This window comes from Cryptomeria japonica, chromosome 7 (assembly GCF_030272615.1).
Source record: "Cryptomeria japonica chromosome 7, Sugi_1.0, whole genome shotgun sequence".
Classification (NCBI taxonomy): Eukaryota; Viridiplantae; Streptophyta; class Pinopsida; order Cupressales; family Cupressaceae; genus Cryptomeria; species Cryptomeria japonica.
The window spans coordinates 371,450,261-371,466,659 of record NC_081411.1 but is presented as its reverse complement, the minus strand read 5'-3'; the positions used below and the strand labels follow the sequence as shown (position 1 = coordinate 371,466,659).

At 35.8% G+C, this 16,399-nt stretch overlaps 1 protein-coding gene across 1 annotated transcript in view; it reads right to left on the bottom strand.

Annotated features, from left to right (window-relative positions):
• The window catches only part of LOC131035425 (probable protein arginine N-methyltransferase 6), a 216,866-nt gene extending 214,000 nt beyond the window's left edge, over positions 1-2,866 (bottom strand). The window contains exon 1 of the mRNA XM_057967123.2: positions 2,454-2,866. Coding sequence (XP_057823106.1) covers positions 2,454-2,612 — 159 coding nt within the window. The 5' untranslated portion in view covers positions 2,613-2,866. The remainder of the gene's footprint in view (positions 1-2,453) is intronic.
• Positions 2,867-16,399: the final 13,533 nt, after the last annotated feature.

Genomic DNA, 16,399 nt, shown 5'->3' with positions numbered 1-16,399 from the left:
GATATCCCATCCCTCTTGACCTTGTAGCCCGTGCCATCCATATGAGGTGGTGTACCTAGAAAGGTGCCATTCCCCCTCATCTTGTCATCCAATCCCACTTTCTATGATTGGACTCCTTAGTATCTTGATCCACCATGACAGAGGGTTGAGGTGTATTTACAATAGGGTGCCCCGGAAATCCATCCCTTCTAAGCCCAAAGGCAATACCCCCTGTACCCTCTTGGCCTCATGGGACCATTCAGTCACCACCATGAGGTGGCATACCTAGAAGAGTACCCCATCACCGTTCACCTCCTTGTAAACTCTCATTGCCCCTATCATCGCTGAAGCAGGATATATAATGAATCCTAAGCAGCCATAAACATAAAACATATTATAAACAGTCATAAACAGTCAGATATATATTATAAACAGTCATATATATTATAAACAGTTATAAACAACAGCATATTATTAATCATCAATGAGCAGATAATATTCATCATGCTGTGCATAAAGAACTCATACCCAAACCCACAGGTATATTCGAGCTGCTGTATACTTAATTATTAATATTCAATCTGATTTCATTCCCTGATTTAGGTCTGCTCCTAAATCTGCTCATAATGCCTTATATATTTCCCCCTGCCCTTCCTTTAAATGATCTCAACTTTATACTTTATTGGTGGAAGAGTCACAACGTTTTATTGAAATTGAGGCACCACCTTCCATAACAATTAAGTCGCCACTTTTCATTGCTGCTTTTGAGAATAATATGTCATTCTCCAAATTGATCTCCCTTCCCTCTCTTCCTCAAATGAAGCTTCTTCCCTTTATACCTCCCCATGTGAGGGAGAGGGTCACATCTCTTCATCATGCCTGCCCCTTGGCAAGAGACGCAACCTTTCAAAATTAGCACCCTTTGAAATAGTACAACCCTTCATTATTCTTGCCCTTTGAAAGAGACACAGCCTTATCTACTTGCCATTCCATTCTTCCCCCATCAATCCTTCCTTGATTCACATGCTTCATTCATTTCTTCCCTCCTCCTTATCACTTTTCAAATGATCTCTTCTCCCTCTTATATCTCTTTTTTGAGAGAGTCACAACTCTTCATTCCATGCCTTTTGACCATTCATTAGCTTAGTTACATTTTAATTATTGTATATTATATTTTAATTATTTTGTGATTATTATTATTTATTATTAAATCCTATTTCAAAATGGGGACTACACATTCTTGCTGAAAGGAAAAAAGAGAAGGTACGATTCAATTTATTTTTTAAATTTTGATTATTCTGGAAGTTTGGCCATAAGCACATAGATTATCCTTATCAGATTCGAGATCTCAAAGAACATGCTGGAAAAACAGGAAGGAATACGTTCTTCTCTTCCCACAAAGGTTATATAGCTTTCCATCTTCCTCTTTGTGCTTTTCTCCTTCTCAGTCTATTGCTTTGGTTGCTATGGCAAACAGTATCAGTATTCTTACATCACCAATTGGATCACAACAACTAAGGAAAATGTTCCATATGCTAAATAAAATAGTGGTCTCTGGATTTCCCCCTATATTCCCTCTTAGAGGTGTATGTGAATGTCATATGTTTTGGATTATTGAAAAATTTATAATGTATTCCAAGCTTACCCTACAGTAATATTAAAGGCGGACTATAGCCTTATCCGAGAAGTACCAAGCAAAGAAAAGAAAGCATTAAAAGCTACATGCTTCAGTATACATTAGAAAAACACTAATAACACTTGCGAAATTCTGTTACTGGTGTAAATTTGTCAACAAGATAAGCAAAACAAAGACCCTTATTACTATCCGCTTAGAAATCCACCTTACAGCAATAAAGAGGCCATTAACTCTGTCTTGCATACATTGGTGTAATGATTAAAAAGCATATCAATTATGAACAACGTTTACAAATCTTGCAAATGTAGTCCAAGCTTCTGCGACACGGGCATTCAAGGTTGGACTATCACCTAGTACAGGATTTACCAAGCAAACCAAAAACATCCATCCAAATCCCCAGGAACTAGTACACATTGATGGAATACTGGGTTAAATGACCTTAAACCCACGTAAATCGGTTAACAAATCGCTCCCACGTAATTATATTATTAAAAAACCTTCCCGCAGCAACAAGGCGGCACGTAACAGTGACTTACACGCTGTGAGATTGCGGAATAATGATCAAGAGAAATATTCAACTATAACACATGTTTACAAATCCTACAAATGTGGCTCAAGCATCAATTATAACCAGAGTTACCAATAACATAAAGAAACCACCAATATCCACTTTTAAGTTCAAATAGGATATATATTTTACTCAAATACCTCACAACCATGTAATCATCCCCTCAATTATACTTTCCTGTGAACAATATGTTCAGTAGAGATTATTCATTTATTCAATATCAAGAGAGAAGCGTTAAGAAAACATTCAATAATGCATTCATGCCCAGACCTTAATCATTTCTTCGTGCACTGCTACGTGGGCATAAGCCTGAAAGTAAGCAGCATCGTACGCCGCATGAGTCTCTGAGACTGAAGGAGCAGACATCAAGGAGCCCTTCAATCCTTTGTATCTGTCCCTGCTGGTAAGCCCTCCTTGTCCCCTTAACATTTTGTTTTTAATCTATCAGTCGATGGCTAACAATGCAGAAAGAACCTTTTGTCCCAACATAAGAAGAAGAAAAGGAATGTGGCGTTTGATAATCCTCTTTTAATTTAAGTTTATAGCATGCAGGAATGAATGAAGTATGCTCTGATTCCCTGGGACAAGCGATTATATGATTGGTTCTTTGATTTCTGGACCCACTTATTTGGTTTCAGTAATGAGAGCAAAACCCCCCTTTTCCTCACTCTGACCTGCGAACCAACTATAACATTTTCATATCCTAGAAAAGAATGATTCTAGAATGAATGTTGGAATTTTAATGACATATAGCTTTAAAAATCAAGATGTATCAAATTAGTCTCTTTTCAAGTTCTTTTTCATGTTGGTTATTTTTCTATAAATCTTGGGTAAGAAACTCTTTATTTTGTGAAGCCTTGTCTCTTCAAAAAACTTATTCAAATTGTCCACCTTTAATTTCTTATGAAGCTCTGAATATCTTCATAAGTTGCACTCTTTAATGAAATGTCATTCTAAAATACACGTATTCTCTTCCGAGTCTTCTTTGGGCACCTTCCATCTACCAGTTTCACATCTCAAATAATAAGATAATGAGATCCAATCCTTAAATGTTTAATTAAAATTTTGGTCATTCTATTGATCGTACATCTCAAATAAGCTTTTTAATTATGCTCTCAAGTAGAGTTAAATTATTTAATATAGTATGCTTATTTTCCTACCTAACTGTTTTGTCTACATGGCATTCCTAAAAAAAATTAACAACCACTTTTTATCTCCTCTTTAGTACTAGGACAATCATGCAGATTTATTTCTAACTTGTTTATCCACTTGTTATTTGTTTCTTCCAAGTCTTTTTCCTACAACTTAGCTCCTTGTCCACGATCATTTTGGGCCAATGATGTTTAACCATACTTTCAACCTTTTTCTTCTACGTCGTTGTCCTATGACATAGCTCCTCATCAATAATCATTTTGGGTCAATGGTGCTCATCCATACTTTCAACCTTTTTTAAGTAGCATAACAACCAAATGATCATTGAAGCCTCAATGGGGAACATACCAGCCTCAACTAAAAGAATTTTGTAAGGTATCGTTGATTTGACTTTGAGGTTGCTAGTTATTAGATGTTTTTGAATTCTTCCTATTTGTCGTCATTTGTAGTTTGACATGCTATTCCCCTGAACTTCACACCTGCAAAGGATAATTGGCGCCACTAACAAACCAAAAAGGGTTTTCTTTGTCTTCCAATCTCACAAATCTGATTTCCTACATTTGTTCTGAAGAAGGTATAAGGCTCTCCATCCCCCTTGGATCCTCTTTGATCTACATCTCTCCCAACTAAGCCTATTGTGAAGATCAATTCCTAGGTATTCGTATTCCACCACTACCTCCAAGGGGTTGTCCTCGAAGATAAAATTGACCTTCTGCTTCTTCTTTTTTAAAGAAAATTTCACGACTTGGGTCTTGTTGGTGTTCACTTGCATCCCAACCTCCTAACAAAAGAGCTCAAAAGCCTTCAAATGCTCTCTCAAACCTTGTGCAAATTTTGCAATAAGAATAAGGCCATCTGCATATAAAAGCAACTTCACCACGTATCCTGCCAACTAGATACCTTCTCCATTAGTATTGTTTAACCATTCTTCAAGTTTATCAATATATAAAATGAACAATGTGAGAGATAAAGAGCACCCCTATTTGGCCCCAGTGTCACTATCAAAGCATTCAAACATCCCCTCTTTAGTTCTAATTTGAGCTCTAACCTGCTCATAGTGTTTGTGGACAACAACTCTAGACTCCTTTGGGACACCAAGTTCTTCCATTCTATGCCAAAGTTATCCCTAGGGACTGTGTCAAAAGATTTTTTGAAATCAATGAGGCAGCAAAAGGCTTCTCCACCTTGGCTCTCCCAAAAAATTTCAATGAAATGCCTTAGAGTGATGCACTGGTCAACAGTGGAGTGTTTAGGTTGGGAATCAACCTACCCTCTTGCTTGTTTTCCTTTTTTCTACCCATTTACTGATGCTATGCTCTAGCATGCTCCCAAAAAGCTTTCCAAAGAGAGGGTTGACTATAATAGTACGGTAAGTAGAGGGGTTATTAATGTCTCCACTTTTGTGAAGAGGTATAACAACATTAGCTGTCCATTCAACTGGAAAGATGTTTTAGGTAACTTCGTTAAAGATCTTTTGGATATGTGGAGCTAGGAGATCAACTCCCCACTTTGAAAAATCTGCTTATAGACCATCAATATCTTGTGCTTACCACTTGTCAAATTCTCTATACCTCGTTTGATGTCTATCACTAAAAAAAGCCCAGTTGAAAAGTGTCAATTATGGGTGGATTCCTTTTCTCATTTATTCATTCATAAAGGAGCTTTGCATATTCTAACCATAGGGCATCTGCGATATTATTTTCTATTTGTTTTCTCTTTTTATTGTAGCTCCCTCCAAAATCTTTTGGGACTATGTTTCCCCAAAGCAATTAGTTCCTTCCTTTAAATTACATATCTTTCTTTTTTTTATTTTATCAATTGCTTGTATATTAGCTAGAAAGGTATTTGAAACTTTCTTCAAAAGTTTAGAATGCTTACACACATTTAGAGCTTTGTGTATTAAATGGATTAGAATATAATGAAAACATACTCTTTTCCTCTCTTGTTTCCCTTGCTCTCTATATTATTTTTTGCCAACTCCAGGTGCCTTACTAGAGAAACCTTAAAGAGCTCATGGCCTGATTTATAAGGATTTTACCTTGTGTATAGACCTTCCTGTCAGAGTGTTGATTCAACTCTTCTTGTGGACCTTTAGTATTTATGCCAAACTTAATAAAAAGAGGCATATAATTAGAATTTAGCTCCATGGGACAACAGTCAATATTGAAGTTTGACAACTTGGAAATAGAGCTCTAAGAGCATATTACACAGTCTACCACACTTTGCCCATTGTAAGTCTTGCAAGTGATACTATTGAATCTTAGCCAATTCTTCATTCCATTATATATAACCATTCCATATGAGCTACATAGGCCTAACAACTTTGCCCCAAAGTGTGATACACTCTCATTCTCATCTTATGAATTCCTTTTCCAAAGATGGTCCTCATTTCCCCTAGCCATAAGGGGTTATTGTCCTCCCCTACATCGTCGCTCATTGAATGGACTAATTGTTTGTTGTCCTAGTGTTGAAGTCACCAATTAGGATAATTTCTCCTACATTGCTAAAAGTTGATATATCTTTTTTTAATGCATCATAAGGGTCTTTATTATCCAAACTTCTCTTCTTGTAGAATTTTGAGCTTTTGGGGGTAAAATATCATGCAACCATCCAAATTGTATCCTCATTGTCTATTATTTTCAGCCATATAAACTATTTATTTGGGTCCTCTTTCTCCAATTTCACAATACCACTCCACATTTCTTTTATTAGGACTTTTATCCCTCCATTCCCTTTACCTATTTTAGTCTCTTCACTCCACATGTAAATTTCAATGTATCCTTCAAAGTCTAGAACCCTGCATCCATCATGTTCATGTATTTCCATTAGAAAAATAATGTCTCTCGCCTCTGCCATGGGCCCCAGCTTGGGTCCTCTTCTCTAAGGGTAGCCTTTGCAATTTCAACTTACCATGTTTATATACTCCCATGGGGCCCCAAATCCCTATTTCATGTGTGTCCATCAAACGATGATTTGAGCTTTCTCATTTTTCAGTCATGCTCATTTTCATGCATCTCTTATTGATTTCACTTTCTCCCATTCCTTCTTTCCATCTTCTTGTTGTGCAAAAGTGGAATCTTCATCTAAGTAAATATAATTACCTCTAAGCCTCATGTAACAACCAAAATTTTTAAAATAGAAAAATAATTAACTTTTCTAAACAAAGAAATTAAATTCATATATAATTACATGTTCAACTGAAATTAAAACCATTTAAACTAACATAACTGTAATTAACTAATCATATCAACAAAAGGGAAACATTAACTAACATCTTTCAATTTTTACAACTTAAAGTAATAGAGAGAGTGTGTGTGTTAAGAGATTACAAAGTTTAATCTTTTCGATGCCAAAAGCTTATTACAAAACATAAGGGAGAGGGAGAGCATCATCAAGGGCTTTTCCACCCAACCACAAACCTAAGTCCCCCGTGTTGCTTCCTATTGGAAGGGTTTGACCCTTCATGGGGGAAGCAGATAAAAGATGGAACAAATGCCAATGAGCCTCTAAGCCTGTTGTTTAGAATCTACATTTACTGACCAGTCATACACTAAAGGTACCTCCTAAATTGTATGACACTCTAGCTAGTAGTGCATCTGACTCTAATGAATTGACGAACACATGCAAAGTATTACACTACCTTGGCCAAGGTTTTCACAATTAGCAGGTTGAGTGTTGTTCATGGTCACCACCCTTACTCTGCTTACATAGAAAGGTTGCATACTTGCATCTAACACATGGGTCCAACTGACCATCAATAAACTCAAACCAGAGAAGTATTGTTTATACTATGCTCAAAGAGAGACCACCCTATACTCTCTTAGGCAAGAAACTGTCTTAATCATGCAAGCATGGATTCTTATCAGGTTAAATGACTATTCAAGATTCTTCACATTGTTCAAGTTTGGCTTACTACTGATTCCTTACAATAGCTACATAATATTTTTAACCCAAATTCACATTGGACAGACTTATGCAATAAGACAAACAGGACAACATATTTCAAGAATATGATTTGTCTCGATCCATAATCAGTTAAATTAAAACAATGTAGCTTGACAAGGAACATGTTTGCTTAAATCAAAATACTCAATTTCAAAACAAAGGATTCAAGTTCTACATAATACATTTAGCTTAACCACAACGATAAACACATTTGACTAATTCATGGCTCGTATGGAGTTTGCAGAGTTCCTTCCAACTATACTATGATTAATATGTTGAAAGAAAGTCTAAAATTCGAGTCTCCATTCAATGGTTATTCAATTCATGATACATATCAAAAGCATCGATCAATAGAATAATCGACAACTATGTGAATTCATGCATGCTTCCTTTCAAATTAATGCAAGTTATATCAGATGTTAAAGGCATATTACAGAATGACATTAAATAGATCAGAGTAACATATCCTTGTCTGTGAATTGACAAAAGAAGAATGACTTGAAACTTGCATGGCTCGAGTTAATCAGCACAAACTCCTCACACAAACAACAAGCTTTCCACCAAAAAATAATCCACAACAAACACAACGCACTACCCCCAACACTTTGATCTCCAAACAACTCGACAACAAAAGCTTCACAGATTTGCAGAGAACAACAATATCATAAAGAGCAATATGACAATCACCACATGTCTCCAAAATTCAACAAAACATAATGAAATGCTCAAGTTTTGTAGAGAAACAAAACAATACCATCGATGATCAAAACAACAACCCCGAAAACATAATTGAATGCCATATTAGTAACTATGAAACTTGCTTTTGAGGTTCTAGCTCAAGCACTAATGTCTTTAACAAAACGTCCAATAGGTACAAGAATACACTACCACCAAGATGGTGGTCTTAAACATGAAGCAAGATAAATAATTAAACACTTCCAGTAATGCATACATTTAATCAATAATGGATATATTAATATCCATACACGTGTGGTATCAATGTATGTGTGTGGGTATTAATATATTAATAAGTTATGAATTCATAATAATGCCTTCAAAGACTCCAAGTAATACACACACACAAATAGAATAAATGAAAAAAACACACACACACACACACATATTTATATCCTCACTAAGCCTCAATCAAAAGAGAGAGACATTAATAAAAATATCCACCACAACAATAGAATAAACTCAAACTAAGGATATTCAACTACTTGATAGAACAAGGTTGACAAACTAACTTAGGTCAACATCAGTAGGGTGCTATGGACCTTACTCTACCAACACCAAGATGCTCAATGTTTACGTCTGATTAATCAGACCCAGGACTTATTGGCAATGCTCATTTCTAATATTTGTGACCCTCTCCTTGATGATACTCTCCCTCCCTCTTGAGGGTAGTGTGCATCCTGCATCCACTTGTTTGCATGAAAAGAAATCGGTTAGTCAGATCTTAACCAACAATAACTTTTAAAAATGAAATATCAATTATCATTTTTATTTATTTAATCATTTCCTACTCATTAGGAGTTTTTCATCAATATGAGAAAATAAATATTAACCTTGATTATTGAATCATAATAATAAAATAAGCATAATTCCAAAATTAGGAAAGAGGGATGTAACAATTCCCCTATTTTTAAGGATCATAAACTTGTCAACCAAGTTTATTAAAGTAATTCTCACATGTTCATCCCTTCCTTCTCCTAATTTCTTTATGATCCTATTCGATTGTTGAATATAACCTACCCACTTCTGCTAATCCTTGAGAAAATCCCTTGCAAGAATATTTGTTCTTTCCTTCACCCCAAAGTCCTTTGAACTATTTATGGTGATATTTACCTCCCAATATCTTGTGGGGTCCTGAATCCCTATTTCTCATGTGTCCTTAAGAAAATCCTTTGCTAGAAAATCCCTTGCTAGAGATTAGAGCATACCCTACTCTATTCAAGAGTAGAATTAATGATGATATAATTAATAGTAATCACACTTGAATTAATAAGTTTAAGTTATTAAATGTACAAGAGGGTTTGACCACTTAATTTGGCTTTGCATCATACTACTCTTGTGATGATGGAACAATTTCATACTTTGGTTAATGACACTCATACAAGTTTTTGTTTTGTTCTCTTTGTAACTACATTATCTGGTTTGACTTGTGCTCAATTGTTGTAGCCTTTTGTGGGATTCATAGTGAACCTTAGTTGTTGCGTTGTGAGATTTGAATTGATATGTATATCCTAGACTTTGTTTTGATGCCATTTTGGTGTTATTCTTAGAAATTCATGTTGCTATAATTTTGTTTTTGTTTTTCTCTAGCCCCTTTCTTTGTAGTTCTTGTTGTTATTTGAAGCATTTATATACATGTAAAAATGTTTCATTCCTTTCATAAGGTAGATATTTTTACTACGCTATCAGTGCTCCAACAATCAAAGTAACATTATGGAAGAGAGTTTGATAAGCATCTCTTAGCATTGTGACAATCCTTCCATCATAAATATGTTTTACATAGTGATGAAAGATAGAAGGTGTTGAACACACCATGAAAATGAGAGGGGGGCAGGGGGTGAATTAGCCTTATCCAAATCTTTAATCTTCTTGAATCATAAATACTTATCAATTATCATTAACCAACTAAAAACCAATGAAATATGAAACAACAAACAACAAACACCAAACATGTGAACACTAGAATTTTACGTGGAAACCCAATGTGGAAAAAATCACGATGAGAATCACACATACAATATAAATATTATAGAAGTTGATAATTAACCATAGGAGCCAAAAATCATCTACAAACAAAACACCTATCGCACAAAAGAGATCAAGCAAAGATTGTATGCTTTATAACAACCAAAAAATTATGTACTATTGCACAACACAATATTGGAGATACAATTACAATGAATGAATGACTTTCTTTATAGAAAGAAAGAGATGCCCTAATCCTAAAACTAGAAGAACTAAAGCAATGCAAAGTAGGAGCTAAATTAATCTCAACTACAAGCTAAAAAAGCTAACTAGAAGTGCCTCTAAGTGAATACAAACTAAAAAAGCATAACACTTAGATAAAATAAAGCACCTAAGTTTAGCTTAAGTGAAAAAGCAATTAAAGGACCCAATAAACAAATACTTAGATAATTATCCTAAAATTAATAAAAAGGAAAAAGGAAAAACATGTGACTAAGATGAAGAGCTCAAGATGTCCCCCAAAGTGTTAAATCGATCACAAAAGTACAATGAATATCTCCCCATAAGAGAGAGGAGAAGGTGAAATGTCTCCCCCCATAATGAAGAAGCTCCAATGCTGAAGATGAAGGCTTGAGGATGAATGTTGATGGAGATCCAAGAGCGACAACCATGTTCCTCCCCTTAGGAAGAAAAAATTCAAGTGGCCAAGGTTGAAACAACTAAATGAAAGGAGATGGAAGGAATAGTCTCTAGATGTATGGCATGAAAGACTACTCAACTATCCAATTGTTTGAATCATGATATGTTGAATAAACTAAAGTTAATCCAAATTGTTGTGAACATTCTTGATGAACAATCTCTGAAGCCACTGAAGATGGGATGAAAGGAATGCTCAAACTATCATCCAAGAGGAATTGAATATCCTCAATCATGTCCCTGATGTCTACAATGTGTGATGCATCAAACAATGTTGCAATATATGGGATGTACTCATCCCACCTTGCTGAAATTGGAAGGGAACAATCTGTTGGAATCCAATAACACTGAGAGGGGGGGGGGGGGGGGGTGAATCAATGTTATGCCAGAATGATCAATTTTAACATTATTAAAACATGCATACACCAACTAGTATATTGGCACATACATAATTGAAAGAAGTAAAGCAACCAATAAGCCAATCACATAAATGAGAACCATAACACACAAAATTATATGTGGAAAACCTCAAAGAGGAAAAAATACGGTGGGATTTGTGATCCATAATATCAATCCACTGGCCATATGAAGAGATATTACAAAATATAAGGGGCCTGCACTTGCAGGAAGGCTTACAACCTGGAGCACACTGCTCAATCACAAAAGGAGCCTCATTGACTACATATAAATCTAGACTATAATCCAGAGAAGTGTTGAACTGCAAAAGATAGCATCTTCTATGCCAGAATACAGTTCCGATTAAGCTCTGTCTATTTTGGTCTGAAACCCTAAACCCTTTATCGGAATAACCCTTATAAAAATATCCTCACATACATAGTCTCTGTAATATATTTTGCATTATATCACATCCACATCTTCATTACATTTTCATTACCATCTCTGTCTCAAAATGATCTAATACAACCGACCTATATACCCTATACAACTTATCATACCTTATGTCAGCTTACAAAGATAATTACAATACCAAATTACATGTCGACTAGATAACATAAATACATGAATATCAAAAACAATTGGTGATGCCTAATCCAAGAGATGTCGGCCTCCAATATCGATAACCTTATTCTTAACCATGTCGACCTGTATTGTCGGTAACCAAAGAAATCCTTCTATCCTGTCGGTGTCGGTGTAGTGTCTGTGAGGTGCCTATCGGTACACAACTGAACCAAAATATGAAGCCAGAACAAGATACCATGTTGCCATCAATGACAACATTGTGAAACCAATCAATTGAGTGTCAATTGCCAACAATCTCACCCTTTGGCATTGATGGCAACACTCATGTGAAAAATGGTCAAGGTTTCATCTGTCGGTTTCATCCTGCCTACTCCCCCTGAGTTGAATATAAATCAATGCAAAATAATCCATACTCCCATATCTCCATATCTCCCCCTAATGTATACAACTCCTTCTATTCCTTTTCACATCTATATCACTCCCACTTTGACATCAATGCCATCAATTTTTTTTTGAAAAATGTCAAGGATCCAAAACTATACAATGAGTATCCCAAATATATCTTACCGGAGCTTAACAAATTTGAAAATTTCTGGATAAGCCTTCTCCAATAGCTCAAGATAAGTATCCCAACTAGTTTTGAAAGTGTCGAAAATAGATACAAGTCCATTTAATATATGTGTGAATGACTCTTTCTCACTTATCTCTATCGATGTGGGTTTTCCAACCATATTCATACATTCCTTCTTATGTACATTGAGTGAATCCAAGCGGGGTCTCACCAAGCCTCTCAGACTTCTGGCTCTTCTTATGATTTTGTCTTTTTCCTTCTCAAGAACAAAAATTTGGGCTTCCAAAACCAAAATTTGACCTTCAATGGATGTAGTCAATGAAGTCAATCCATCAAAAGAATTATCTATACTTGCAATTTTCTCCTGAAATTCCTTTATCTTTTTATCCACATTAACTGTAAGTACATCTGAGTTACAACATACCCTATAAATATTTGTATACTGTTTGAAAGAATTGTCTATCAGTTTCAACTTTTCATCAATCTTCTTCTTCTCATATTAAATCACTTGATCAAATGCAACTCTTTTAGCTTGTGTGAATCTCCCCAGTGCTTTCTTGTTTGAAATTTGTTGCAAGGATTGAAAATCCTTTGAAATGTACTCAGTAATTGTCTTCAGCTTGTCAGATGGGCTCGCTTCATTGTCAATCTTGCAATTCAGGACTAGTCTGTGTAAAACAACAATAGACTGATCAATAATCCCTTTATCCGTAGATCCCTCCTTCATCAATTTCTGTGCAACCATCATCATGAGTTTAGTAGGACTCATCTTGGTTATGTTTTTCTTTACAGCATGCGAGGTGTCAATTAACAACAATAATGGACCTCCTACCGATTCCCTGTCGGATTCCCCTTTCTTCTCCTCTGATGATTTATCCTTAATAGCTTCCTCACTTGCACCAGTGGCTTCACCACTTGGTACAGTCTCTATAACTATTGGTTCCTTTGTAGGAACTGTAACCTCAACCTGTACATTTGTATCTGGAGGACTCTTATCCTCAATATTAGTATTATGTACATCATCAACCTTTTAACTCTCTATATTAACTGATATTTCAACATTTGTATCTACTGGGGGCTTGATTTCCACTATATTAATGTTCTTCAAAATTGAGGGTGACGTACCCATAATACCCTTTCCTTTTCCTTCAACTGGGATGTCTGCAGTATCCTTCTTTGATTCTGGTAAAGTAAAGAAACATTTTTTCCCTTCAAAGAACTTAACCCATGCCTTGTGGGTCTTCTTTATTATCTCATTTACCCTTCCTAGCATCAGACTAGTTATTCTATGCTTTCTATTAAAGATTTTTCTATTCACCACCTCAAGTGTCCTTTCCATTTCCTTTGGAGCAATAGTAACACAAACATATAACAACTCTTGAATTTTAATATGCTTGTCTTCTTGCATTGCTGACAGTCTTCTAGCATCTAACATATTATATAATTTTGTCGCTATTTGGTTTTCAATTTCTATTAAGGCTTTCTTATAAATATCCAAATATAATAATACTGCTTCCTCTACCTCTCTCTGTTCATCATCCTCTAAATGTTCATAATAAAACTGTACATTCTTTAACATGCCATCCTTAGTGATTTCATCTACTAATTCTGCACAAGTTTTGGGTGGAATGATAGTTACATTACTAGATTGAATAGTTGCATCAATGTCATTCTTCTTCTTCCTTTTTGCAATACTAGATGGAGTTGAAGGTGTTGCTTTTGGTGCTTGCTTCTGTTTCGGTATCTTGAATGTAACCTTCCTAACGAATTTCTTTTTAGCCTCTACTTTTGTTTCCTCTATTTTCTTCCTTATTACCCTTTTGAATGCTAGGGGTGTTTCATCTTCAGATGTAGATTATGTTGCAATAGGCTCAATGTGTACTTTTGGATTCTTCCTCTTCATGCTTTTCCTTCCTGCTTCTCTCTTTTCTTCTGGTTGAACTTTGTTTCAACCTCTTGTGATTTTGCTTTGCAGTACCATAGGGCTTCTTTGCCTCATCAACAGGTTCATCAATCAACATTTTTGCATAAGCATCAAGGATCTGTGCATCAACTTCATAGCCCATTTCCTCAATCCAAATCTTCTAGGGCTTAACCACTTCCATAAGTGTTTCATCTTTCTTCACCATGAAGCATATGTCGGTTGAGTATTTTTCTACAATATGCTTAGGAACCCTTTCCCTAGATTTCATAGACTTCTGGAATCCCTTAAAATATCCCCATACTTTATCATCTCTGTGACTGCCTAAAGTTGCAATTGACTGTTTCAATTGTCTCCCTACTGGGATATCAAATGTCCATTGCCTCTTCCCAAAACCGGGAGTGTCATTCATGAAAAATAACATTAAGCAAACAATTAAGTTTCCATACTGGAAAGTTCCTTTCTTTTCACCTTTAATCTTTACTAGGTTTATTAATAACTCATCTAACATCCAACCGCATAAATCCAATTTCTCATTTTCTCTCATCATCTTATATGTTGTGAAAATGCAGGAACTGGAAACAGAATTCAGTCGGTTTGACTGAGTTACCTTATACCCAATGATCATGCTACCGAATCTGATGTCTGTGTCGGTAATAGTTCTTATTCTCGTATATCTCCTATCAGATGTCACACCGATGATTTTATTCACATAATCATTTGAAACCTTATTTCTAGACGTTGGCCAACTTGTGGCAAACCAATGATTGCCCTGATGGCTTCCTTGGTGATCTTGTAAGGTCTATCCAACCAGATAAACTCCCCATGTACTATGCTCAAACATACCTAATGATTTCATCTTTGAATTTTGGAATGTCCAAAATGTTGGTAAACCCTAAGTCTTCAATGTGCTTGTATGCTAGTTTGACCTTTGCAAAATCTCCCATAAGTTTGCTCATGTACATGCCCTTTATTTCAGATGTCCCCGAGTCCTCAATGTAACAATGTATGTATGCCCTAACATCTTCAACATAAACAATTCCCTCCGGAACACACGAAAATGCTCCAACCGAATCTTCCAGGGTAGCCACATGCAGATATCGCTTGAAAATTGGCCTGGGATGGTCCTTGACCTCTACTATAGTCGGATTTGCAACAAAGATAGGAATAGATGATGATCCCGCTTCCATGTTTAAGGATAAATACCTGATGATTTCTTTTGGTAAAAACATTAACAATTTTTTCTAGTCGCTAGTGAAATCGCTCAAGAAGATATCTGATCGCACTGAATAGCCTTTGATCGCTCTGAATCACTCTTAATCACACTGAAATCGCTCTGAGTGCAAGGTGATAAAAAATAAAGTGAATTAAACCTTTTATCCTCCAAGAAAAACCCTAATCTTTCATTGACATCAATGACTATCGGTAAAAATAACACCTCCATGCTGGATAAGTATCTCCAATGTCTGGAACATCTTCCAGAACCTCTTCCCGGGGCACATGCAACATTTTCATGAATTTTGCCTACCCCTAAGGCATCTGCCTTAGTTACCGGATGAGCTACCTACCGGTGCAGGAGCAACCTCTTCTACCGGATAGGTAACCGATGCATTCCCATCTGCTGATTGTTCTTCATTCTTCCTGACCCATCTCTGAGTATGATCTTGTCGGATTTCATTAACCTTTTCTTTCCCTTTCTCATTTGATCCTCCATTACCAACCAATGGATTTCCGCTTCTACAAAATTTAGCAATATGTCCAACCTCATTACATGCATAACATGTAACATTGTTCTTTTGAATTGCTTTGCTAAAACCAATATAATTGTTTGACTTGCACTAATTAGCCATATGTCCAAATTTTCCACATGCATAGCATTTAACATTCATTCTGCAATCTTTTGTCTTATGACCATACTTATTGCATTTAGAACATTTATCGGGAGTAGAATCAGGGTTCTGATCTGCTTTGTTTCTACATTGCCTAGCCATGTGACCAAATGTATTGCAAACAAAACATCTACCATTAAATTTATAAGCATTAAATTTCCTTACCAGTGCCTTATGGTTTTGATCTTCATTAGCAGTACCAGAACTATGTCCTTGCTCAAATCCAAGTCCATTGGAATCTCCAATATGCCTCTGTCTCTTCAATAACTCATCTAGTTGTGCTGAACTAATCTTGAATTTTACTTTGTACTCACTTGCAGTAGTTATATCATCTCTTAGAATTATCATTTGTCTCTCAAGC